The sequence below is a fragment of the Spermophilus citellus genome (genome assembly GCF_964194105.1).
Source record: "Spermophilus citellus genome assembly, chromosome: 5".
In the NCBI taxonomy this organism is placed as follows: Eukaryota; Metazoa; Chordata; class Mammalia; order Rodentia; family Sciuridae; genus Spermophilus; species Spermophilus citellus.
The window spans coordinates 6,284,478-6,298,090 of NC_138186.1; the positions used below are offsets into that span (position 1 = coordinate 6,284,478).

Sequence of the window (13,613 nt, forward strand, 5' to 3'; positions counted from 1 at the left end):
TCTCATGGATGTGATGGTCTAGCTCACTGAGATGATTTGTCTTGATTTATCTCAAATGACTAAATGATACCGTGTTCTAAGGGGGAAATACAGTAACTCTGCCAGTAGGTAGATGGGGTAGCTGGTCAGTTGGTTTCTTCATTTTCTGAATGTGTAAAAATATAAAAACAATGTTTAGCTGTAGTCCCAAGCTTGGAAAACATGTTTGACTGGCAGGTAGCAATATGCATTCCAAGTAAACACAGATCAATTGAGCTAAAACACGAAGAAACAGCACTGATTGCAACACCTACATTCTCTAGAGTTTTGTGCATAATCCTTAAAGAAACTGTTAAAAACAAAAACAAAAAACAAAAAAACAAAACAAAACCCCAAAGTGGGTCTATTTTGGCCCTTCTATGTGTTAGATCTCAAATGTTAATCCTGGAGTTTAATGTCTCAGCAAGCAATCATTTCTGCTGTTTTCCTGAAGGTGGACTCCTAGTATAATAAAAAGATTTCTGATAATTAAAAGCAACAGTGGGATGCCTAAGTCTGAATTCTACTTTTGCTGTGTGCCAGCTGAATAACCGAGCTGCAAGTGACTGGAAACTTGGAATTATGAATAAAATGGAGATGATGACTTAATAATTAAGGTGGTAATAACACCTGCCCTTCTGATCTCTTAACGGTTGTTGGGAGGATCAAAGAAAATGATACAAATGAATATGCTCTGAACACAGAGTATCATTACATAGACACATTATTAAAAGGGCCATTTTATTTTTACATAGTTCTATCACTGAAGGAGGTTTTGATTATCTTTGGTAGAATCTCGACTGGTCGAAGTCGAATCATTGACATCTTCTTTTTGAAGGCTTATTTATACCTTTCGTGAACTTTGAGGATGGTCTTAATTCACTTTTGCCGTTTGTTGTGTCTGGACTGGCATGTGACTGCAGTGAGTGTTTCAGTAGTCCACGGTATCGCCTTCCTGAATAGGATGGAATCTTTTCCAGGTCTTGGTGCCAGGCCTTTAGCTGTCTCAGGATGTGCAGCGGATCTCCTGAACAACATTCATTTTGAGCATGGTTCCATAGGAAGGTTTAAGAAGCTGGGTTTGATATCCAGCTCCAAAAGACTGCAGGCGATAACAGGCCTGGGCACCACCCCCAAGTGCCTGGAGTAGCTGTAATGCCCTGACCACAGGAATGCCATGACCAGCCTGTGTCGGGGAAGGGTGGCTCCTGTTTTAGAGGAGTCAACGTATGCTGACCCAAAGTCCAGGCTCCGGAATCAGACAGATGTGTTTTATTTAACCTCCCTTAATACTTCCAAGTGACTTGAGCTCCCTAAGCCTGTTTTCTGTCTACAACGAGAGATGAGTAGAATTCCACCTGGATTGTCACAACTGGCAACTGAAACAGCTGCTTTTGAAAAGTGGAATCTAACATGCTGGAATCTAACGTGTTTACGAATCCACCTTGACGTGGGATGGAAACAGATGACCATGGTGCAGCTGTTAGAATCATATCCCGCCTCAGAGGCCTGTTCATGGGTCGTGGACCTGACCCACTCTCTTGGTCCTGGGTCATCTAATGGTTCTTTTAGCAGTAATTGTAAAAAGATTTTGAGTTCTGTGACCTTTTCTTTACAGGATCCAAGCATAATTGCTGCTTTTTTCCTCCTTGTGGTGCTAGAGACGGAACCCAGGACCTCTCACATGCCAGGCAAGCCCTCTACCACGGAGTTACATTCCTATTGGTTTCTTCTTTCTTTTTCCTTTTGGGACAGGGTCTTGGGAGATTGTACAGGCCTGTCTTGAACGGAGATCTTCTTTCCTCAGCCTCTCAAGTAGCTGGGATGACAGGTGTGTGCCACCACATCTGGCCAGTCACTCATTTTCAAGTGAAAATTTCAGACTACATAATCTGTGTTTTGTTGAGGGAAAGACCACCTGCGGAGGACTACCCCCACCCCCTCTATGCCTGCCTATGTGAAGACTTTTCTTGAAAGTCTCAAGAGCCTAGACTGGCTCACGAAACAACCCACGAACTGAAGCATTTGCTTCAGAAATATGACGAAAACTGGCCTACTTCTGTTTTCTGGCTATTTGCATCTAAGTGGCTCCCCAAACCCATTCCCAGTTTTTTTTCAACTTTCTCTTTTTTCAGACAGGGCCTCACTATGTTGCCCAGGTTGACCTCAAATTCCTGGGTGTCCCCCTTAGCTGGGACTGCAGGTGCACCCCACCCTTCCTGGTTCTTTTTCTTTCAAACAATACTTTCAGGCCCCTTCCCATCTGAAATGCCTCACTTAAGCTGTTGTCTTGCTCAAGACAAGATGGACACTGCTTCAAGTCTGGTCATTTCCCAGGACTCTGAGATATTTACTGAGTCTGCCTAGCCTGGTCATCCCCAAGTCATAGGCCTGCACGTGTGTGTGTGTGTGTGTGTGTGTGTGTGTGTGTGTATGTGTGTGTGTGTGGGGGGGGGAGGTGGGAGTTTTCTTGTGTAGTAAAGCAGGGACTGTGGCTTGCTGATGACCTCCTCTGAAATGTCTACTGGGTCAAGGAGGGTGGCAGCAACATTTTTACCTCTCTTTGGCAGAGGACATCGATGGAGAAATTCTGGCCTGGAAAGTTGCTATTGGGTGCAATTGTTGGAGATGAAACCCTGAAACTTTGGAGAGGGCAGCAGAGGCCGCTGCCCTGGGGAGGAAGTTGGTATCAGTGCTTGACAGGCTTTCAGGTCATCTGAAGCTGGAGGCCACTTTCAGAAGGTCTGCCCCAAGTCCCCGCCTGCCTGCAGGGTCGGATGCTCCCCCAGCTAACCCTCGTCCAAGTGATGGCGTCCAGATGTTTCCCAGGGGAACCCAGGGGAACCCAGGGGCCACAGGCGCTGGGTTTTGGCTTCCTGCCCACATGCCCAGAGTGCGGCTTCCAGAAGGCTTCACCCCCTCACATCCGGAAATTCCTGGAAAGGATCGGCGGGATTTTTCTGGATATTTCTTTTAGACACGGGATCTGCCTGCGTTGCCCAGGCTGATCACTCCTGTGCTCTGGCGATTTTCCTGCCTCCCTCTCAGTAGTAGGGACTACAGGCCGCACCACCACGCCCAGTTTAAGATTTTTATATCTCTCAAAATCTATCAATAAATGGGGAAACTTTCCCAAGCGACACACGGGTGTTGGGGGCCTGGGACGATGTGAAGGGGCAAGGGACCCTTATTTAGGGCCGTTCCATTCAAATACATCGTGACCACGCGCGTCTTGGAACAGTAAACGCGCTCCTGACCCGGGTAAAGTAATTCTCCACCCAAAGCGACGCAGCCCACGGGAGTGAGCGGTCCTCCGAGTGTGCGTGAGTGGCCCGCGCCTGCGGGGATCGGGGGTCCGAACAGCGGCCGGACCCAGCAAGGCAGGTGCCGGGGACCCGGGGTCTCCGCGGCTGGAAAGGAAAGCGCAGGAAGCCCGGGCGGGCGCGGGGACCCGAGGAGGGCGCGGCGACCGCGGCGAAACCCGGACAGGGTGGGGCCGGGGCTGCTCCCGGGTGGCAGGCGCCCGCACCGGGTGCGACAGTTCCGTGGGCGGGGAGAGAGGGCGGCGAGCTCCGGAGAAGGAAGGGGCGTCGCTGTCCCCCTGGGCCGCGGAGGGCGAGGCGGGGCCCGGCTCCCAGTGCCCGCGGCTCCTCCCGCCCGCCCCCTCCGGGCGTCCCCGGCCGCGGGGCCAATGGACGCAGAGAGGAGGGGAGCGGGAAGCGCGGCGCGTTCGGCCCGGCCTCCCAGGCCCGTGGCGGCTGCGCCAGCGCCAAGTTTGCGCCCAGAGCGTTTTCGCCGGTGCGCGTCGCCACCCTCCCGCACGGTGCCCCGCGAGCCAGGCCGAGGCCGCCCCTTGGCACAGCACCCGGGCCCGGGAGGAGGACGCCCCTCAGGGTGGCGCGGGCTGGGGCCGGGGCAGCCGCCTCCCGAAGATGCAGGATGGCACCAGAGCCGCCGCCGCCCCGCGCGTCCTACCGCACCACGGGCTCCACCTGTCTGCACCCGCTCAGCGAGCTCCTGGGCATCCCGCTGGACCAGGTAACTGCGCCGCGCGCGGGCACCCCGGCGCCCGAGCGATCGCCACCCCGAAGTCAGGGAAAGTACAGCCACCCGTCCCCCTGCCCCGTACTGGACAGGTGGGCTTCTTTAGGGCGGGGGTAGGAGGTGGGCGTACCGGGGATAGAACCCTGGGGCACTGGACCACACCCCCAGCCCTATTTTGTATTTTATTTAGAGACAGGGTCTCACCGAGTTGCTTAGCGCCTGGCGCTCAGGTCAGCTCTGAAGGACTTAAGTCCGTGGCTTTGAACTCGCGATCCTCCCGTCTCAGCCACCCGAGCCGCTGGGATTACAGGCGTGGGCCACAGAGCCTGGCTCTCTCTCTTTTTTAGTTGGTTTTAATGTTCTTCTTTCTGTAAATGTACTAAAAAATATTCTGTACACCTGCATAGCAAGTTCGACTGAACTCCCCCCCCCCCCAAGTTTTGGTTTGTGTTCAAATTCTAAGATGGTCTGATAAATGAATCCAGTGTTTCCTCCGTCATTGTAGTCAAGTTTTTTTTTTAACTTTTTTTTTTTTTCAGTATTGGGGACTAGACTCAGAGGTGCTCCACCATTGAGCTGCATTTTAACACTTTTTAAACATTTAATTTTTTTTTGTCTTTTATTTTGAGAACAATATTGCTAAGCCGCCTTGAATTTGGCATCCTTCTGTACCTGGATCCTCCCTACAGCGGGATCGCTGGCTCAGCCAGGCCAGCTAAGTCTTTATTATTTTAATTTAGGTGATCCCGACTGACCTGCAGACCTCTCAGTCCATGGGTTTGAATGAGAGACCTGGTTGTAGACTTAATCAGTGAGACTGGGCCAACAGGTGTGACTGCTATTTTGTGTCCTGTGTGGTGCCATCAGAAAGGCAGGAGTGAGGAAAAGGGATACTTTGTTTTCTGAGGACCTTGTTAATTCCAGAGGTTGGAGGCTTGTGAGTGGGAGCAGAGGGCCCCAGGTAGCTCTGGGGCTGTCCAGGAATTGTCTGCTGCTATTACAGCCTTTCAGGCTACCTTCCTTCTCCTGTTCCTTGGGGGCCTGGGGCTGGACCAGCTCTGTGCCAGGGCGTGCTGGAGAAGCGCCTGCCTCTGTGTTTTGCGCTGTTTTTGCCGGGTCCCCCTCCCCCCGCCCCCCCCCCCCCACTGGTGCTCTTTTTCATTTTCTGACAAGCGCCTACCTGCTTCCCTTTCCACTCTCATTCCTCCAGCAATGAGGAAGCGGCCCTGGCCTTTTGCCCTGTTCAGCTACTGTTTACTGAGCCACCCTCTCCCTGGCCCACTCTGAGGATCTGACTATTGCAAATTCCAGAGAATCAGGAACTTGGGAGAGTGTCTGGTGAGGGCATGGATGCCTTCTTCTGTCTCTCTTCAGCCTGTGAGGCCGGAGAGGCCCGGGACACAGGCAGAGGCAGACACAACAGCAAATACTTTGTTTCTGAAATGGAATATAGCTCTGTCTTGAATTTCCTTCAGGGGGATTTATTTCATACTTATCTTTCCACTTCCTATTGGAATTTATTTTAATTGCATTTAAAAAAAATGCATCCTGCACTGCTAGAGAAGAGAATCCAGGGAGCTTTTTGTACAGAGATACAGATGAAGGACCCCACGGGTCATGGCTTCGAGGTGCTAGTGTAGAGTTATTAACGCTTATAACTGCATTCACCTGCATCCCCCATCTCCTGGATCTCTGATTTTAATTTATGAAAAAGAACGGAGGAACCATAAAGGTATTTAAGATTGAGAGGAATTAGGGGATTTCTGGAATGAGCCCAGGGGAAAATGTGTGCCAAGGAAATGACACACTTGGCATCTGTTAGGTCTTAGGTTGTCCTGATCACTTTCCAACAAGGTCAACTCTGAATGACTTTTTTTTTTTTTTTTTTTTTTTGGTACCGATGATTGAACTCAGGGGTGCTTACCACCGAGCTACATCCCAGACCTTTTTATATTTTATTTAGAGATGGGGTCTTGCTAAGTTCTTTAGAGACTCACTAAGTTGCTGAGGTTGTCTTTGAACTTTCCATCCTCCTGCCTCAGCCTCCCAAGCCTCTGGGATTACAGGCGTGCACTGCTGGGTTCAGTCTGAATGACTGTTGGTGAAAGAAGCACCCATAGGGCAGTGCCCCAGGCAGCTTATCTTAGACCCAGGGAAAACCCAGACTGTAAATAATGTGGTTTGAGGCTAAACTGTGGCCTGAGAGTTTGAGAGGTTGGTGTGTTTTCTTTCACTCTTTTGAAGCTTTCTAAGGACTTGGATGTCAGACCCATCTGGATGAATTCCTGCTTTGCCAGCCAACTACCTTTGTGACCTCTGGCTGGTTCTCTACCCTCTTGGAGCCTCCATGCCCTGTGTGTAAAGTAGGAGAGGGCAGTAAGATCTACATTTTGGGACTAAGAAGTTTCATACAGAGAGAGTGCCCTAGGTTAGGAAGATCCTTGCCTCAGGGTGTTGGCAAGGAACAGAATTTAACTGGTTGAAATGAGAGTTAGTGCTTAGACTGGTTTAGGCAGGGAACCAAAGACGGAGGGGCTGGGGTGCGGCTCAGTGAGAGCGTGCTTGCCTGGCAGGCACAAGGCCCTGGGCCCCACTCCCAGCAGGGCCAGGAAAAGGATGTTGAGTTACCCACATCTCCAGCTGCTGGGGAAAAGGGAAGAAGTCCACACCATGGCCCTGTGGACCCCTCCCCTACACCCTAACCGGGAAGCAGTGAACTTTGGCCCTTCTCTTTCTGTCTGCTGGGGCCCTTCCTGGGGCACAGGATGGGGACCAGTGAGGTGGAGGGTGGAATGCAGTCCCCGTCCCAGGGAAGAGTGGCGATTAGCCCAAGATAAGCTAAAAATTATAAAACGCACATCAAGTTACCCAAATAGTTCTTCATGTGCCACTTGGAGTCATCGAATCGTGTCCTCAGGGTCTTGGTAATTCCTGCGTTGACTCATAATTTCTGATTGATTGGTTGTCCCTGGGTCGGGGAGTTGATTATCTGCAAAACTGAACATCTCTGAGCACCTGGTTTGCAAGTGGAGAACTCGTTATTACTTTTCATCTGGTTCTTCCATTTGTCTCTTTAGCTTCTGGGCACCCTTAAAGGGTGCCTGTGTACAGTGATATGTATATTAAGGATGAAGTTGAGGTTTCTAGGGACTTTTTAAAATGTTTATTTTATTTATTATTATTTTTTTTTTTGTAGTTGTAGACGGGCAGAATGGTTTTATTTTGTTTGTTTTTGTGTGGTGCTAAGGGCGGAACCCAGTGCCTCACACATGCTAGGCAAGCACTCTGCCACTGAGACACACCCTCAGCCTTGTTTCTAGGGACTTATAGGAGGCAAACTACTGAAGATGTTAAAGGCAAAGTCACTGTATTTAGTTAGAGAGAAATACAATGTAGCAATTCAGATCAGAGTGTAAAGGAAACACCTGAGGACTTGGGACCTGTTCTGCATTTTGAGCGCTGTCCCCTGGGAGGTCTTGGATTATTTAGATACAGAGCTGCACTCACCCTGGGTGAATGAGGCAGGAGCTTTTCTTTCCCTTTTATGGGGAATCAAGGAACAGAGAATGGAGTTCTAAACGTCGTCTTCTCATGCCTCTCCACTTTGCTCTGATTGCCGAGTGTGGCGTGATCTGCAGTCACTAGAACCTTCTAATGGTGAAAGATGATTCCAGACTGATCTTGTAACGCTGCTGTTATTTGTTTGTGTGGTGCACTTGGAGGTCCTGGGAACTTTGAAAGTCGAGAAAGAGACTGTTTCCCAACCTTGAGGTCCTTCTGGTGGTGGCCACAAATTCTGGACGCCAAGGATATCTGGTATCTTTACCTGTTAGGTGCCCTCAGACTGTATATGCCAAGGGTCATTTCAGTCTTTTTTTTAATATTTATTTTTTAGGTTTAGGTGGATGCAATATATTTATTTTATTTTTATGTGGTGCTGAGGATGGAACCTAGTGCCCCGCGCATGCCAGGCAAGTGCGCTACTGCTTGAGCCACATCCCCAGCCCTCAGTTCAGTCTTAAGCCAGGATTTTACCCACCCCAACAATTTAGGGGGAAAAAAGGAAAAATAGATCAGGAAGTAAGAATCTAGGAACTGATTTTGAGATTAAAGCAGGAAAGATCTAGGACTGTTCAGGTGAGCTTCTGTTGCAGTCCCATCTGGAGGAATGAGGACCAGCTTTAAAGACCTGGCACTCTGGACCGCTGGTGACTGGTGGTGACCACAGTGGGTTTTGATCACCCCATGGGGGCCGTGACCTTGGTTTTTTCAGCCTGCCCTGAGCTTTCAGTCACCTGGCTGGTTCCCTTGGTCGCGCTTGGAAAGGCCAACCTTTAGTCCTGTTCTTATCTAAGTGTTGCCCTTCACTGAAAGCTCGGCTCACATTCCACAGTCATTATTAGATCCATTAAATATTTATTCAATCCTATTAGTACCAGGTACCTGGCTGAGTGGTAGAAAAGGAAGGATTAAAAAAAAAGAAAAAGAAAAAAAACAAGAAACCCCTAAGTTCCCCGTCCTGGAAGAGCTCATCTACCAATGGAGGAGTCGAGACCTGTGCTAAGTATACAGGTGGTGCCACTCAGAGGTTTCTAGAAGGTGCCTGGGGAACAGAGAGAGGAAGCCCATAGGCCACAATGAACGCCTGTAGACTTTGCTGTTTGCATTTAACACTTGGCAAATGTTGTATCACAAGATCGTGATCTCACTGGGTTCATATGCTGAACTCCAAACTCGTTTGAGGAATCCTTGTGGTCTGGGTTTTTATCCTCCTTTCCATTCTCAGGATATAGTAGGTGCTCAATAAAAGCTGATCATCAGTAACAATATGTGCCAGAGTTACACATTATTAAACTTCAACACCTTGTTTCATTTTCGTTTTTTGGTGCTGGGGTGGAGTTGGGGCCTGGCACAGGTTAAGCACGTGTCCCCCTGAGCCACATCCCCAGCCCCAGGAGCTGCGTTCTTAAGGTGGACAGCAGATCCTGTTTGTGGAGGAAGCTCCTCCGCCCAGGCCCAGCCCTGCTGTTCTCCAGGCTGCCCCCGCTGTGCCCCGGGGTTCTGCCTCCAGCAGCCTGCCCTCACTGGGCTTTCCAGGAGGCAGGCTCCCGTGAATGGCGCACACACAGCAGGCCCGGCGCGTCACCTTGGAGAGGCCCCCTTCCTTCCTTCCTTCCTTGGCCACCGTTGTTTCCGCGGCCTCAGGATTGACGTCCCCATGGGCACCTGCTCCTGGTCTGATGTGGAGAGGCCTGGCTTATGGGAAGGAGTTGATTTGTCTAGGCTGCAGACGACAAGGGTCCAGTCACCGCTGTCGCAGGTGCCTCGGGGCCATGACAGGTGGGGATGAGGCCCACGTGAACACAGAATTGCCACCAGGTGGGACACACACCCCAACCAGGGCGCCACGGGTGGAGCCTGGACAGGGTTCCCTGGAGCTGGGGGACCTGTACCCACATGGCTGGGAACAAGAGAACCGAGCCAGGCAGGGGCAGGGGGCACGGGGACATGGGGCGCAGAGCCCGGCCGCGCTGGTGGAGGGGGTGGGGTCTGGCTGTCACTGAGGCAGGACAGGAGTTGAGTCTTGAGGGATGAATAAGAGTTTGTGAGGCCAAGTGGGGAGGGCCATGCTGGGTGGGAAGAGCCGTGAGGCCTGAAGTTGTCTGCCTCCTCCCGGGAACCCAGTGTCCCTGCGAGTGACTGCTTGGTGCCCAGCGTCCCTGCTCCTCTTGGTGCGGTTGTGTGGACTCTGGGAATGTGGGATGCAGAGGGAAGCAGGGCCCCAGGAAGGCACTTGACCTTCAGACCAGGGGTCAGCAAGCTTTTCCTATAAAGGGCCAGACATTGGACCATACAGTCCCTGTCACAAATGCTCGACTCTGCCATGGGTGGCATCAAAGCAGCCATAGGTAACATGTACGCTGTTGGGCACAGTTGTGTCCCCTCCAACCTCACTTAGGGATGCTGAAAATTGAGTTTCATGACATTTTCAGGTGTCATAAAATTTTCTTTTTTCTTTTTTTGATGTTGTTTTTTTTCAATCCTTTAAAAATATAACTGGTGTAGTGGTGCATGCCCACAATACCAGTGACTTGGGAAGCTGAGGCAGGAGAATCGAAAGTTTGAGGCCAGCCTTCGCAACTTAGTGAGGCTGTCCTTCAAAATAAAAAATAAAAAGGGGAGGGGATGTATCTCAGTGGTAGAGCCCTAGTGTGCCCAAGAAATTGTTGTCATGGTTGTCTTTGAGATCCAGCCTCTACCTACTGATCTGAATAACAGGCCAGGAGGCTCCATGGGTGATTCTTGTATTTTTTGTGTTTGTTTTTTCTTTTTTTTCCCCTTGTGGTGCTGGGGATTGAACCCAGGGCCTCATCCGTGCTAGGTAAGTGCTCTACCTCTGAGCTACATCCCCAGCTCCCTGGTGATTCTTTTGCCAACAGAAGTTGGGGACTCATTGCTATGGCCAAGGGAAGGCACTGGACTTTTTAAGTTGTTCAAGGACTTTCATTTTCTGAAGGGTATAAGAGGCGGCCTCAAGGAGGAAGTAGGGGTTCTGGGGATGACTGAAGGCTTTGCATAGTCTTTTCTTTTATTTTTTTTGTACTGGGGATTGAACTCAGGGGCACTTGACCACTGAGCCACATCCCCAGCCACATCCCCTTTTTGGATTTTATTTAGAGACAGGGTCTCGCTGAGTTGCTTAAGTCCTCCTGACCCTCTGAGGCTGGCTTTGAACTCTCGATCTTCCTGCCTCGGCCACCCAGCTGCTGCATTGTCTTTAGGGGCTGATCCGAGGGACTGTAGCGGACTGCTGAGCGCAGCCAGCCCACTGAAGGCGGTTCAGTCCTGGGGCCCAGAGAGATGCCCGCCAGTGTCTTTCCTGTGAGCGTCACTTTTCAGGAGCAGAAGCGAAGCATTGGAAGTCTCCAGAAGGCTTTGGGGAGTGAAGCTTGGGCCTTGAGAGGTGCTGGCAGCGGTTGGAAGTGGTACCAGCGAGAAGGGAGCTGTCTGGAGATGAGGGCCTCAGAGCAGGTGCCGAGCAAGTGAGATCTGGGGCCCGAGTCCCAGGGCGAGATTTCTGGTGACGCCTCTCTGGGCCATCCTGAAGGTGGCATGTGGCCACGAGGGGAGGAGTGAAGGTCACTTCAGCTCAGCAAGCTCAGGAGCTGGGACGCGGGGCAGATTCCCCTCCCAATACTGAAACTGCCTGTGCATCTGGGATTGGAAGTGTCAGGACTGTGGAGGGAGCCTCAGATTTCCAGCAGCAAGACCAGAGAGTCCCCCTGCGGTGCCATCAGGCACTCAGCGCCACGGCCGCTTAGCTTAGCGCTCCTCATGCTGAGGAGGCCAGGTTTAGTCGGGTGGTGGCGCAGCAGTGGGGGATCTGGAGCAGCCCTGAGCCTTTCGGGAGGGACTTTGACACGGGGCAGAGGGAGGTCAGCGGTGAGAGGGAGCAAGGCGGATGACTCAGGAGGAGGAGGAAGTCAAGAGCTGCGCCCAGATGCCAGGGGGAAGGGCGGAGGGCCTTCTTGGGGAGGGTGAGTTGGAGGGTGCAGTGGGGAGGTGGCCACCTGGGTCCAGCCTCCAGTGGCTGACCCCATATCAGTGTGCGGAAAGTTCCTTTGTGATTCCCAAGAGGTTGCATCGGGAGGTGGGAGGTGGGAGGTGGCTTTCGTCAGCTGCTCAAGGGCATGGGTGTGTTGAGGGGGTGGGCTGGGACACTGGACGTCCCTCCATCCGGCCCGCTGCTTTCTAGCTGAGGAGCCTTTACGCAGTGGGAGGATGAGCAGTCCCCACCCTAGGGTCCCTAGGTAAGCCCAGGAGGTAGGCTGGCCCCTGGAAGTGCTGGCTGCCCGCGTCATCTGGGGCCCTGATGTGACCGTCATGGAGGGGAGAGCAATCGAGGTGTGGTACGGCCATCCCCACCCCGGCATGCAGCACAGGCCAGGCACCTTGGGGCTTTGACCTTCCTGGTGGGCAGGTGTGGTGACCTCAGGTGACCCCCGTGGCTGAGGGACCCTCGCCACTCGTTATCTCATTTAACTGGCCTGACGATGCTGACAGTCACTCCTCACATTTCGAATTGGAGAGCAGGTCCCTTGGGCTTGTGTGACCGTGTGGAGCCCTGCAGCTACGAAGGGCAGAGCTGGGCTGGGAGCCAGGCCTGGTGCTGAGGCCGGTGCTGAGCTGGCTCCTGGTCAGCGCTGCACGCGGGGCAGTACCTGCTCCTCTCTCTGCTGGGGACTTTTACTTCCTGTCCCTCCAGGACCCTGCAGCCTCTGCTCATACTCCCCGCCCCGGGCTCGTCCTCATCCTGTGCTTGTCCCTGAGGCTCTGTGACCACCTCCTCCTGGCCCTCTGTCACCTGGGCCTCCCCCTCCCAGGGCCCCAGGGAGCCCTGTGCTTTTCTTTAGTTCTCGTAGTTTAATGTCTGCACACTGTTTATACAAACCCCCGAGGGCCGGCCAGCTGGACACAGCATCTTCCTATAGCTTGAAAGGAGACCAGATTTGAGTGAGGATTGGTCCTGACAAGGCAGAGGAAGCCAGCCTTTAAATAGTTGCATCCATGTCTCGAGTACATTTGGTTTTCTAAAAAGAAAATATGTAGGCTTGCCCAAGCGAACATTATTGTTTTTGTTTTGGTACCAGGGATTGAAGCCAGGCAGGGGTGCTTAACCACCGAGCCACATCCCCAGCCCTTTAAAGAAATATATTTTATTTAGAAATGGGGTCTGGTTGAGCTGCTTAGGGCCTTGCTAAGTTGCTGAGGCTGGCTTTGAACTTGCGATCCTCCTGCCTCAGCCTCCCTAACCTCTGGGATTACAGGTGGGTGCCACCCAGTGAACTTTTTTTTTTTTTTTTAGCACTTATGATGAATGCTAATACTTTTGTAACTACTTCTCATAGTTTATAAACACTGCACCCATGTTCTACCACGTCCGTGAGCACAGCACCATTTCCCCTTGAAAGTGCTAATTGATGAAGCCCATTTTTCCTAATCTTCACAGCATCCTGTCCACTCTGTACAGTTGCTCTCTTACCTTATGTTTCTGATATCTACTTATTGGTTTTTCTGCTCTGCCTAACTCTGAGAGGCTTCAGCTGTTACTTACTGAGCGCTGTGTGCCAGGGATTGGGTTAGAATGGGGATCAGGGGTGAATCGGGGTCTGGGTCTTCTAGAAGACAAACCTTCGAGCACTTGTTCAACTGCTGTCAAGCCTTGCAATATGATGTGCTCCCTGCCTCAGGACCTGTGTGTACACCCTTGCCCAAGGACAAGGGGCCTTAGCATCTACAGGCTGGTCCACAGGGTGCTGGGGGACAACTTCCTGGAGGAGCCACTGTAGGAGAAGAGGACAGGTAAGAGGAATTGGGGGGGGGGCAGGGACCAAGTGGGACAATCAGAATACCCCAGGAAGAAGCTGTTGTAGCAAAGGCCGTATCACTCTCTTTAGAAAAGAGTGATACTCTGTGGGCAGTGACCACTGTCAAAGAAATACGTGTCAAGGATTGATTTTCAAGATCTGATTGCCTTTCCTTAGCGGTTC

General features: G+C 51.7%; 1 protein-coding gene across 1 annotated transcript in view; it reads left to right on the plus strand.

Moving 5' to 3' along the window:
- The first annotated feature begins 3,532 nt into the window (after positions 1-3,532).
- The window catches only part of MBOAT1 (membrane bound glycerophospholipid O-acyltransferase 1), a 97,549-nt gene continuing 87,468 nt past the window's right edge, over positions 3,533-13,613 (plus strand). Inside the window, exon 1 of the mRNA XM_081294405.1 lies at positions 3,533-4,056. Coding sequence (XP_081150531.1) covers positions 3,958-4,056 — 99 coding nt within the window. The 5' untranslated portion in view covers positions 3,533-3,957. The remainder of the gene's footprint in view (positions 4,057-13,613) is intronic.